This window comes from Myotis lucifugus, unplaced genomic scaffold (assembly GCF_000147115.1).
Source record: "Myotis lucifugus unplaced genomic scaffold, Myoluc2.0 scaffold_115, whole genome shotgun sequence".
NCBI classification, from domain to species: Eukaryota; Metazoa; Chordata; class Mammalia; order Chiroptera; family Vespertilionidae; genus Myotis; species Myotis lucifugus.
Window position 1 is genome coordinate 3,097,863 of NW_005871163.1, and position 13,596 is coordinate 3,111,458.

General features: G+C 47.4%; 1 protein-coding gene and 1 non-coding gene across 2 annotated transcripts in view; both read right to left on the reverse strand.

The window, feature by feature from the left end:
* USP3 (ubiquitin specific peptidase 3) overlaps nt 1-5,076 on the reverse strand; it is a 127,715-nt gene extending 122,639 nt beyond the window's left edge. The window contains exon 1 of the mRNA XM_023757826.1: nt 4,983-5,076. Within this exon, the coding sequence (XP_023613594.1) occupies nt 4,983-5,076 (94 nt within the window). The remainder of the gene's footprint in view (nt 1-4,982) is intronic.
* Nucleotides 5,077-9,262: 4,186 nt separating this feature from the next.
* Nucleotides 9,263-9,371, reverse strand: LOC111826968. The gene has a single exon (XR_002830424.1). It is a non-coding gene; the product is annotated as a U6 spliceosomal RNA (small nuclear RNA).
* Nucleotides 9,372-13,596: the final 4,225 nt, after the last annotated feature.

The following is a 13,596-nucleotide window of genomic DNA, read 5'->3' on the forward strand; positions in this document are numbered from 1 at the left end:
AACGGCAATAAATACCACTGAATTGTACACACTGTAGTAATTAATCCTATGTTATGTGAATTTCACCTCAATTAAAAGAGAAAATAACCCCCAGCGCTGTGGTGAAGATTAAGTGAGTCCAGTGGGTTTGTTTTTATCGCATGTGGGCAAACATGAAACTAGCTTTATTCCCATAATTGCATTAACCCGTCTGTGCCTGGATCCCTCCACAGGCATGGGGCAACAACTTATTGGAATCCCTTTAAGGTTTCCAGGCTTTTAGTTCAACTTGGTTACTAAAATCTCACTCACGGTGCAGTTTATAATTTCAATACAGGCCTAGCTCAGACATACTGCGGGTTTGGCTCCAGACCCCTGTAATAAAGCGAGTATGGCAATCAATCGAGTTGTAACCTTTTTTCTGGTGGAGGATCTTGCCTTCAGTTTGTTAAAGACACATCATCTGTAAAGCACAATAAAACTAGAGGTGCCTGCATCCTTGTTCTTCCCGGTCCTGCTGCTTCTGCACCAGGTGGGCTGTGCCTGGCTGCAGGGAGCACAGGTGAGGAGGGAGGGCTGAGAGGAGGCACGTGGTGGCAGGTTGCTGAGTATGGGAGGTGGCAAAACTGGCTCACAGTCACTTCCTGGGGCTTCCCTTGCCTGAGTCATCGCCACGTGGCTCCTGGCCACAAAGCCTCCTCTGGGTGCTGCCGGGGATGGCGGTTCTCTCCCTGCTCCAGCAGGGCGGTCTCAGCGTGGGTGCTGGACAAGCTTCCTGGGGCAGCATTCAGCCAGGCCCCACTGAGGACCCCAGGGGGCAGCTATGTCCCCCCCCCGCCACCCGCCCCATTCCAAAGCTCTCCTGGTACTAGCTTGGCTGTGACTGACCACTCAGGCCACACAAAGGTTCTCACCCCCACCCCCTCCCCGCCAACCAATGCCTGGTTTCCTTCTGAGAGTCCCTGTGTCCTCCCAGCTTCTGGCGCCCCAGCCGCTTAGGGCGAAGCTCTGCTGAATTCCAGTCCGCTGCCTGCTTTATCCCTGGCCGCTAGCTACAGGAAGCATTTAGTTCTCCTCCTCCTCTGGCTTTATGCTCGGTTTTTCATTGACACCAGGCTAACATTTTCTTTCAGCCACTCAATAAGGACAGATGCCGCGCACGCAGTTGATGGCTCCTCCCTCGTCGGTCACTGGCCTGTCGCAGTTGTTACGCGATGGACTCTAGGAAACCAGTCGTTGAGGAAAAAGGAATGGCAGAGAGAGAGAAGAAACAGACATTCTTAGCTTTTGTCCCCACGCCAGCCCTTGTCGGCTGAAAGCACACTCACGGCCCCCCACGCCCCCCCCACCCCAGACGCCTGCTTGCCAGCACTTTACATTCTGGTTCCTCTGAGGGAGCTGTCACCGAAGACATGTCAAAATGTTAGGGCTTTTCAGACTGAAATGGAAGAAGGCGAGGCCTGTCTCAAGCCTCCCTTGCCCCAGGTAAAGCTGCAAGTGCTTACAGACACCGCCATCACAGTAAGTATAAAAATGGCAGTTTCCTCTCCCTGCAGTAACCTCCTCCGATCCTTCCAAGCCCAGCTCAAGGGCTATACTTCTGGGAAGCCTCACCCACCCCCGAGGAGCAGTTAGGACCCCGTTCTCTGTGTGCCCCATGGGGTGGGCCCGGGGCCCATGAGACGTCAGGTTGGAAGGACAGAATGCTTGGCACAGCGCCTTTCCTCTCTCCCCGGCAGGAGTGTCCGGTGAGGGCCACTGGACATCGTGTGTGTATGTTAACTGGTGCCGTAAGCTACGAAGCACCACGTTAAAAATAAGAGCTGGCTGGGTTTAGTTAGTTGCTTGTACCTGTGCCTGGACTATGAGCTCTTTGATGACAAGGATGCTTTACTTATTTATTTATATTTTTAAAATATGTTTTTATTGATTTTTTTAGAGAGAAGGGAAGGGAGAGGGAGAGATAGAGATAGATGGGGAAAGAGAGAAAGAGAGAGAGAGAGAGAGAGAGAGAGAGAGAGAGAGAGAAGCATTGATGTGGGAGAAACATTGATCGGTTGCCTCCCGCATGTGCCCTGATGGGGAATCAAACTAGCAACCTTTCGGTGCATGGGACTGAGCCACATCGTGTAAAACGTAGCCTCAAACAAAAATTAAAAGATACAACTATGTGAAGACTACACAAAAGCAAGGACTGAATAAACATGTGGTTTGATTACAGAGCTTTTCTATGATTTTTATTACGAAGTTAATTTAATAAAAAATGTAGCCTCAACACTTTACACGACGTTGAGTACAAAAGTAGGCACTTGACAGACGTGCCAGGAGGGCAGCTGCTTTACCCAGGCCGACAGCCGGGCCAGGAAGGCTGGCACCTGGCGCCTTAGAGCAGCACAGCTGCTGGCTTTGCCTGTGGCGAGGCCCTGGCCGGTCTTCCTCTGGGACTCCTGTGATCTGGTTTGCCTTCGCTGCTCCCAGGAGCTCTTGCTACCAACTCCTCCAGACTCCTGGCACCCCCCACTTGCTCCCCCTGCCACCCAGCACTTGACCATGGCCTCTGTCTTCAGCTCCCCCCTGGCAGGTTCACAAACAGGACCTGCCATAGCCTCCCCAGCACTGAGCCCTGCTTGATGGACCCAGGTTTTGTCTCCTTAAGCCAGACTTCAGGCCTCACGTGTGATCCCAAGCTCAGTGCATGTATATCAGAGTTACAGAGAACATCAGTGCTGTGAACTGATGGGCTGCAGCCAAGCATGGGCAGGCCTGGGGTCAGGTCCTGGCTCAGCTCCTTACTAGCTGTGTGACCAGGACCAGCCACTGAACTTCTTAGAAGCTCAGTTTTCTCATCGGCGCATGCAAGTTAACACACACACACGCGCACACACACACACACGCGCACACACACACGCACACACACACGCACACACACACACACATACACATACACACACACGCCCCTAATGCAGAGGGTCACTGTGAAGAGTAAGTACGATGACACACAGTAAGCCTCTGGCCTGTGCTTGACACACAGCAGATTCTCAGTAAGTGTCGGTTTCCTCCCTTTCCTGTTTTCAGGGAAGTCTCGTCCGAGTCTAAAAGTCCACGAGCCTTTGAAACACAGGTGCCCATGTTAAACTACAACCTGGGAAGGTCACCACGCTGCTAGAAAGTTTATCTTCCCAGAGGAACAAGGACCCCAGGAGACCTCGGTGTCCCACAGAACAGCCTCACCCCAGTGAAAAGCCGGGCAGGTCGGAGCGGGTGTGGAAGGTGTTCAGAGCTCACACAGCACACCGACAGAGCAGTGAAAGCAGGAGGGGTCTTCCAAGAAGCAGCGAGTGAGGAGAGCTCTGGGAGGCCTGGGCATGACCCCAGGGCTCAGAGGGAGGGCAGTGACCTGAGAGCAGGTGACTCTGTACACGGCTGGGAGCACAGGGCTCACCCAGGAACCTCTGCCCTCGGCAGGGTGGAGCGTGCAGTCTCCGACACAGACGCCCAGGAAAACGGGAGAACCGAGGCAGCACGTGCCCTCTTGGCCAGGCCTGTGAAATGGGTACATTTGGGAGATGCAGCGCTGAACAGAAAGGTGGTGGCAGCAGAGGGGAGGGCAGCCAATGGAGTCAACTTGCTGCTGTCCCTGGGAGCAGTGGTCCTGAGAGGGGTCCCAGGACCTGCTGTGTCAGTGTCACCAGGGTTTGTTAGAGATGCAGATCAGCAGGTCCCACCCGCCCCCCTACAGACCTACTGAATCAGAAACTCTAGGGGTGCGACCAGCGGTCTGGATTCTAATAAGCCCTCTTTGGGTGACGTGGATGCTGGCTGAAGTTTGAGAACCATCGACTTGGCGGGTGCTTTGCTCACTAACCTGAAATCTCCTTCCCATTTTGAAGTGATGGGAGATGGCATGACACTGGAATGGTTATAACTTTCAGAGACAATATCTGAGTTCAGAGCCTGGCTCCGCCCCCAAGTGGCAGTGTGGGCTTCGGCGAATCCATTTACCTCTCCGAATCCTGATTTCTTCAAGTGTAGCATCTCTACTATGCAGGATTACATGGTCAGGTTTAGAGAGCATGTATGGAAAGTATTTAGCAGAGTATCTGGCACATAGTAGGTGCTCACCATCACTACCACCATCACCGCCATGACCAGGAGGAAGCCCCTGCTGAGTAACAACCATAGATGCCTCTAAGGAAAGTCATCAGGCCACACAGGGAGCATCTTGACCCATGAGTGTTTAATAAGCTGCTCAGGATGTTACTTTGTGCCACCTGTCACCTGGCTGCATCTTCATTAAGCGAGGGACGACGCAAAGATAATAAGCACTTTCCAATTTGAAGAGAAACTAACTTCCCTATCTAATTTGGATATACCAAGCAAAGCCCCAAGGAGAGAAATAATTCTTATAATATAACCAGACATTTCCCCACCCTACCACTTTCCCTTTCCCCTTTAGATAAGCCCCTTAAGCACACAGAAGCCCTGGGTAAATATTTGCTGAATGTTGAATGAATGGATTGACTCAATTTGATTTGAAAATGCCCAGCTGTTGTGCAATATAAGGAAGCCAATTTGTGACCAGACCTTTAGTCTCTTGTGGAGGAAGCATGGCAGCCATAGTACCTACAGGGTAATACATTGAAATCTGAAGAAATGAGGCACTGGGGGGACTAGAAGAGACCAAGTCACCGGGACAGGGGATGCAGGTGGTTTTCTGAACTTGGTGAAGGCCTTTATGAGGAGACGGCTAGTGGCGCTCACCCCTGGCCGTGCACATGGCATCTTTTTTTTTTTAAAAATATTTTATTGATTTTTTACAGAGAGGAAGGGAGAGGGATAGAGAGTTAGAAACATTGATGAGAGAGAAACATCGATCAGCTGCCTCCTGCACACCCCCTACTGGGGATGTGCCCGCAACCAAGGTACATGCCCTTGACTGGAATCGAACCTGGGACCCTTCAGTCCGCAGGCCAACGCTCTATCCACTGAGCCAAACCGGTTACGGCTCATGGCATCTTCTTTCACGCCCAGTGCCGCAGTAGTCGCCGTGTGGGCTTCCCTGCTTCTAGCTTGACTTTCTCCACTCAGCTTCCCCATCGTCTACAACACATGTTATCTTTCACCCCCACTCCCTGCTCGCAGGATGAAGTCCCCATGCCTGGCAGGACGGCAGGGTCCTTGGCAATTGGGTCCCAACTTCCACGTCCAGCTTTACTACCCACAGTCAGTGCCTCGCCACACCTAAGTCCCGCCTGCTAGAGCCCTGCTCGGCCACACCCCCAGCCCCTGACTGACAGGCCGGGGCCGCTCTTGTCTGCCTGGAGGACCTGGACTCCTCTTCCCAGCCCCTGCTCCAGGCAGTTTTCTGTGAAGTGGGCCCGCCAACGCCCAGTGGCATCTTGAATGCTTTCCAAAGTCTCTACTGGACCTGAACGTCCCTCTACCGCCTTTTCCAACCCACGGATTCCTAGTCTTCAGGACTTGGCTCTTTAAAAGTTTTTAAAAATGATTTCTTGATGTAATTCCAGACTTAAAGGGAAGTTGCAAGGATAGTACAAAGGATTCTTGTACACCTTCCACCCAGATTTCCTAAATATTAAGGTTTTGCCACATCTGCCTTAATCTTATCGATCTAGATGTATCATTTTATTTTTTTCTAAACTATAGACATTATACTTCTCTATTCCTTCAATGTGCATGTTTTCCAAAACCAAGGACATTCTCTGACATAATTACCAAACAGTTATCAAAATTAAGAAGTTAACTTTGATGCCAACTGTTACCTAATATGCAGATGTTATAGCAAAGGAAAATCCCGGATCATGCACTACATTTAGTTGTCATGTCTCTTCAGTATCTCTCTTTCGTGTCCCTTAAACTAGAACAGTTCCTTGGTCTTTTGTTTGTTTGTTTTGGTCTCTCGTGACAATTGACATTTTTAAAGTGTCTGGGCAGTTATTTTATAAAAAGTACCTCATTTGGGGTTTGTTTGATGTCTCCTCACGAGGGGTTCGTGTTGTATAGATTTGGTCAGCGCATCAGCATCGCAGAGCTGATGCTGTGTTTGTCTTTGTGTCACAGCAGGAGGCATATGACGTTGCTTTGTCCCATTCTGGTGATGTTAACATTGGTCAGGTGGTTGACTTGTTGATACATATGACTCCTCCCCTGGCCCATGAGGCCCTTCTCAAGGTCCAGGAGGGGCTCCATCCGACGTCCAGTACTTGAAGATGTGGAGATGCAGTGAGGTGAGAGTCAAACACTGACTCAGCCGGGCTCTGTGGCTGCTTCTCTGCTAAACTTCCCGGCAGCCCTATACGAGTCATTTAGTGGTGGTGGTGCTCAGTTGACAGGTGTGCTCAGGGAAGAGGAGTAAATTGCCTAAGGGCACTTGACTGGTAAGTAGCAGATCCAGATTCAAATCCAGTTCCATTTGCCACCTCCCATAACACTAATGCCCCGGAGACAATAGACAGTCAATAACAACCATTGTTTTAAAAAGTGTTTTAAATGGAAAAATCTAACACCAAAACCATAAAAAACAACAACCTTAATACCTTAATACCATCCTACATCAGTGAAGATGGTTTTTACTCATGTATCCCATCAACAAATGTTTATGGTGGGTCTACTATGTACCAGGCAGTGTTATAGATCATAGGGGTGTGGTAGTGAACAAATAGCTTGCATTAGAGTGTGCTGGGACTCTGCAAGTACCAGCAAATCCAACTAAAGTGACTTGAACAATAACAAGAAGACTCACTGTAGAGCAGCTCCAGGGTTGACTGAGCAGCTCCAAGATGTCAGGGCTAAGGTTTATAGTCTCTGGAATTCTCTTAGCTTTCCCCTTGGGAAACAAGATGTTTGCCTTAGTTTTAAGCAAGACATTCTCAAAGGGAACAAAGGGGACATCCCTGTATATTGGGAAAGAAAGTCTCGCTAGAATCCTCCCAATAGACTTCCCTTCCACCTCATTGGCCAGAACCTGGCCAGAACCACATCACCAGCCCATGCCTACACCCACCACTTGGCAAGAGGCGTGAGGCACCACCCAGACCACCTCCTGGCTCAACCGTCCCCAAAGCACTGGGTTGTCAGAAGAGTAGGAGGAGAGTGAACAAAATCGCAATTTTCTTTTAAGAAGAAAAGAGGGGGAAAGGTTATTGAGAGGGCAACTGACAGTATTTGTCAACTCTCCCATTTACTTACCAAATATTTACAGACTCTGGCTTCTTAGAAACTCCTGTTTATACAAATATAAAGTCGCCTCATTGCTGTTCCTCATATTCATTGTATCAAATTCTACTTTTTTACTTGCTAAGTTACATAATGTCTCTACATCTATCCCTCTGTCTCTTGTCTCATTCCAAAATAAGGTCTCCAATTTCTGAGTGCACAGAACCTTAGCCAGGGAAGATTTTAAAAATATTCAATAACTGCTTCCAGGATGTTCATGGACCACTGCACAGGGCAGGGCCTGGAGGGTTCGGCTGCGCCAGCGTTCACCATTTAGTTGCTGGATGGGGAGACCCAGTGGAAGGGCCAGGAATGCTGGGAAGACACTCAGGTCCGCTTTCTCAACTGGTATGGAAGTATTTATTTCAATATTTTAACAACCAGAATGACGGTACCCATGGGACAAGCTGGACATTGGCTCCAATTCTCACAAGACCATTTGCACTGTCAATATACTGTCTATGGCACAATCTTCCCTGATTCTGCCTCAGGGTCAGGCATTTGGGTTGCCTCCATTTAAAAAAATATATATATTTTTTATTGATTTCAGAGAGGAAGGGAGAGGGAAAGAAAGGCAGACACATCAATGATGAGAGAGAATCATTGACTGCCTCCTGCATGTTCTCTACTGGGAACCAAGCCCACAACCCAGGCATGTGCCCTGACCAGGAATCGAACCGGTGACCTCTTGGTTCATAGGTCGATGCTCTGAGCCACACAGGCTGGACTGCCTCCAGTTTTAACTGCAGTATTCAGCTCAGTTCTAAGCATCTCTGTATACACCTTTGTTATAATTTATAATATCTAAAAATGTATTTATATGACATATGTGTATTTATAACCACATCCTTCCTATTTTTTATTTGTTTCCTTGGAACACATTTCTCAAAGTGGTGCTCCAAGGTCAAAGGGTATGACCACTTTTATAATTTGTTGCAGTGATTTAAAAAGCATGAACCAATGGTTTAGAAACATTCTTACCTACTTTTTCATAGACTACTGCTGCTGGAGTGTGGGGAGGCACATGGTGCAGTGGGAAGAGGGTGGGCATTGGGATGAGGCGAGCTGGGCTCAGTTCTGGGCGGTGTTACTTTTCAGTAGGGCTTGGGGACCTGGCAGTCCCTTAGCCTTTCTGAAGCTTGGTGTCCCCAACTGTAAAACAGGGGAGACGCCATCTCTCTCAGCACCAGGCACAGTAGCATCCATTGCCTCTGCCTGTTCCTGACATTGGCCTGAGGTCCTTGCCACCCTTGCCACGCCCTTACCAGGGCTCACCTTTGAGAGATTAACTATCCGTGTCCTGGAGGGGGCTGGGTTTGTACCAGAAGGCAGTGTGTAGACTGCCACCTTCTGGTGTAAAGAGCCAGTGTTCAGATGACGCAGGGCACCAAGCTGCTCCCTGTGTGTCCCATGAGGGTCTGTCCCAACAGCGAAGCTGCAGAAGGAAGGGGAGGTCCTCCCCACCCAGACTCGCCCTGGTGTTGGTGGAGCTTTACGGCGATGTCCTCCTCCTGCCAGTGAAACCTGTGGAGGGAGAGGCTGGGTTTTGAAAAAGCTGCTTGTAAATGATGGTGTTTTGGGTTTTGAAGACGGTGAAGGTGCTGGCAAAGGCACCTTTGCAAAAGCAGGAGGCCTGCCAGTGATCTATTTAACCCTGTTTAGGGAGGCTGACGGCAGTGGTCAGTCAGTCCACACACATTTACAGAACCTACCCTGTGCCAGACAAGTGCTTTGGCAAACAACGTTGAATAAGACAGCCAGGGTCCCTACTGTTCTTGTCTAGTGGGAAAGTTAGGGGATAAGAGCACTTATTTTAAAATAAGTATAATTTTTTGCCCTGGCTGGTGTGGCTCTGTTGATTGGAGCATCAAACACTGAAAGGTTGTGGGTTCAATTCCGGTCAGGGCACATAACCAGGTTGCGGGTTTGAGCCCCCATCAGCAACCTGAATCAATGTTTCTCTCTCACATCACTGTTTCTCCCTCTCTTCCTTTCCTCCCTCTCTAAAATCAATAAACATATCCTCGTGTGAGGCTTAACTTTTTTAAAAAAATTAATATACTTAAAAAAATGAAACGCTTCATAAATTTTCAGGGGCCATGCTAATCTTCTCTGTATGGTCACAATTTTAGTATACATGCTGCCGAGGTGAGAACTATACTCTTTTATTTATGTAATTGAAGGCAAAATGGCATCTATAACAGAATTTTAAACATAATATTTCACTTCCTGAACACTATAGCTACTTTTACTATCTTCCAGTCCCTGTATGGTTGTAAGCACATTTTTAGAGCTATAGTCATGATACACATTATCCTGAAGTTTGTTATATTTTACCCATAATAAATGCTTCTCCGTATTGCTACTTAATCTTCGTAATTATCACTATGGCTCTATAAGAGGCAAAGTGTGACTGTATCAAAATCTATGTAGTAATTTCTGTGTTTTTTTCCATTTGCTGTAATAGATATTGCTGATGTTAACTTCTTCATGCAGATTTTTATTGCATTACCTTTCAGTAATCATGAATATGCTTCATCCCCTTTGCTGCCATATTGCTTCTCAAAAGAACTATTACTAATTTACAATGCCACCAATATGATACCAGTGAGTCAATTTTACTACATCAGGTGCTTTGAATATTGTTGCTTTCATACATTTTTGAGAATTAATATTTTAAAGTTGGGTCCCAAATTTGCTTTAATCTGCATTTTTTTGGATGCCAGTAGGCAGGTTCTTTTTTGCACGTGCACTGTTTATAATTGCCCTTGTGTGAAATGTCTGTTCATATTGTGGTTAAATTTTGAATGAGTTTCTTGTTTGATGTCTTTCCTTAGAAGAGAGAAAAGCAATAGGAGAGAGAGTGCAGTATTGCAGCCCAGGGACCAGAGTGGTACTTACTACATTATTCATTGGGTTAATAACTCCTCCTGGAATCTTCCTAAGAAAGCCTAGCTGTTCCAGAATCTAAAGTGCTAGTCTCTTCTGCTGCCCTGAACTGCGAAGTGAGAAAAGTGATTGTATAATAAATGCCCTTGGCTGTGCTTGACGCAGTGGTGGAAATGACATAATTTCTTACTGTTTATGAAAAAGAGTTGGACACCAGCCCAGGTTACAATAATGCAAATGAAAATTATGTGATTGGAGAGTCAATTTGTTTCCTAATGTCTCTGAAGTATACAGAGTATCCCCGAGTGTCTCCATTGGAAGAGTCCTTCTGATATGATTCAAACCCTTGGCCCAGAGGAGTGAAGTAACTTGCCCAAACTCACACAGCAAGCTAAAAGCCCAGCTCCCGATTCTCACTGCATCTTTCCTGTGTCCTGAATGTGAATGTAAATGATCCTGTGATTCTCTCCTTCCAGGGATTGTCTGCCTCCCAGTCTGGACGATTTCCAGAACACAGCTCTGGGAGTGCTTTCTGTGTTGGGAGTTGGCTTCCTTTTCCTGCAAGCCTCCAATGAGAACTCTGGGCCTTTTCTTTCCGGGAACTCAAAGTATTGTACCATGCAGGGCCTGAGCAGTAGCTGAATAGTTTGCCAGAGCACAAATCCTCCTGGAAGAACCTATGAGTGTTAGAAACTGGGTTTGTATGAAGGCGAGCCTTTTGACTCAGTCAGTAAGGCTTTCTGGCTTAATACCTCATTTCTGTTTTCTTGATGATTAGATGAAGAAGGGAACTAACCTTTGATTAACACACACTATGTAGTAGGTACTATCTCTTTTAATTTCATAAAAACACACCGGCCTTCACACCAGTCACAGATTTAGAAACGGAGGCTCAGAGAGGTTGCATAACAGCTAAGGTATCATTATCTCATTGATCCTCAACTGGGGTGGGGCCCTAGAATGGCCAGTCAGAACGGCCTAGGGGCTTTTTCAAACTATCCGTGCATGTTTCCATGCACCTCTCCTGTTGAGAACAAGTGCATCCTACAGTGCCACCTGTGGGATTTGTGTGCCCAGGTGCTACCCGACAGACATCTATTCTGGACAAGTGCCAACAAACTGGTGCTGTCTAGTGGGAGGTAGAAATCCACGTAGAGGGGAAAATTCCTTATAGAAGAAGAGATAGAAGAATTCCAAGGATTGTGACACTGGGGAACATAACTCAAGACCAGAGAAGAGAGAAGTCTTGGTGGGTGGGAACGTACCAGGGGCAGGCCCAGGGGAGGCTGACCAATTCCCAGGGAGAATGTGGTCAGGGGAGGGGGGCCTGGTGCAGGATTTGGGGGGCACTTGTGGCAGAATCTCGGTCTACCACATTAGTATAGAGAGACAGCAGCTCCGGTAGAAGGAGCACTTGACCAGGAGTTCTAAGACTTAGTCCGGGCTGTGTGACTTCAGGCAAGTCACATCACCTCTCTGTGACTTGGTTTCATTGATTGATTTGGTTAATTCTACCCGAGGATATTTTTTCCACTGATTTCTAGAGAGAGTAGAAGGGTTGGAGGGTGGTGGGGGGGGGAGAGATGAGAGAGACACATTGTTTGGTTGCCTCCCCCATGTGCCCCAACTGGGACCAGGGATCGAACCTGCAGCCCAGGTATGTGCTCTTGAGTGGGAATTGAACCTGAAATCCTTCGGTGTGTGGGCTGATGCTCCAACCACTGAACAACACTGGCTAGGGTGTCTTTCTCTTTAAAATAGACATAAAAATAACCTTCTCTGGCTACTTCTCAGAAGGATTATGGGAAATGATTGAGTTAACTCATATGACAGTTTTTAATAAATTATGAAACACTATGCAAATGTCACAGAAGGACTACTAGGTACAGCTATAAGTTCTAATTCATCATTCAGAATTTCAGTGTTTTCAGCTGTGTTTTATCAATGAGGTGAATTTGGTGCTTATTGAGAATCTGTGCACCAAAGCTTGGCTCAGGGCAAGCCCCCCATGTTAGTATCCCTACCCCACCCTGATGTTGTTGTACCACTAGCCCAATTAGTATGGATATCAGCTACATAGAAAATACCCTCTGATAGTGATCTAACTGCCCTTTAAAAAAGCCCAGCTCTTGTTCTTTAAACAGTTTTTGATGAAAAGGTCATTCATGTAAAAATATATATATCATAGAAATACAACTTAAAGAATAAGACAAACCACACACTGAGCTGAGGAAAAAAGTATCTCCAGTATCTGAAAAGCGCCTACTTGTCCATCCCTGATGCAATCCCTTCACTCTCCTGTTCCCATTGTGTGTCAGTCTTTCTCTTGCATTTAAAAAACAGCTTTACCACATATATTATCCCTGAGCAATATGTTCTTTAGTTTTCCCTGTCTCTGAACGTCTATAAAGGGGTCATAGCATGAGTATTCTTCTATAACTTGCTTTTTGCATCTGTGACCTCCCTGTGTTGAGAGATGTGGCTATAGAGCTGGAGTTCATTCATGTTCACTGCTGGATAGCACTCCCCTGTGGGAATGTATTATAATTTATTTATCCTCCAACAACGAATGGACACTGGGTGGTTTCCAGGTTGGGTATAGTATAAACAACACTTGTATATGTCTCCTGTGCGTGCTCTTGTGCTATTGGTTTGTAGTAGCTCTTTATAGATTCTGCACAGACTCGGGTGCCAGTTGTGTGTATTCTCCTCTCCTGGTCTCCGGCTGGTCTTCTCACTCTGTGTGTGATTTCTTTTTCTTAAACAAATAGACATTTTTAATTGTAGTGCAGTTAACCTCAATCTTTTCTTTCATCTTTTCCTTTCATTGTTGGCATCTTGTTCAGGAAATTATTTTTTTTTATCTGAGGTCAGAAATACGATCTCCTGTAAAGTTTAAAAATGCCAAATGTCTTTCTTAGGGCTGTTCTGTCACCTGAGCTCCCGAATCTTTCCATAAAGTGCTCCTGGAAGTTGAGGCTATTTCTATTCCCGTGGATCTTCTCAGCACGGAGGGCTTTGAGTTCTGATTCCATTCGTGGAGTGGGCGCTGCAGGCCTAGTAGCTCTCAAAGGCCGCGTGTGTCCTGCGCTCTCTAACGGCCTCAGGCCTCTAGGGGGCGCTCTCACACCAGATACGGAGCTCCCTGCAGCCTGCGGGGCTCAGAGATGGAGCCATCCAGAGACTCCTCAAGCCCAGCCTCTGCCAGGGTGCCCTTACCTCCCTGCAGGCCGCAGGGGAGCACCTTAGCCTCAGCCGATGCCCTCCTGCTCTCACCCAGCTTCACCCTGGGACTACACCGCTGGTCCCAGGCCTCTCTCCCTTCTTGCTTTTGAAGGAACTACACCAAAGCTTCCCAGCGGGTCTTGCTTTCGAATCTGCCCTCCCACCTCTTGCTCTATCTCCTTTCTTGGAAACTTTCTGATCCCTAATGTCTTTTGGGGGACAACTCAGTAAAGATTTGTTATTGGGTCAGAGGCTACTGTGGTTCAA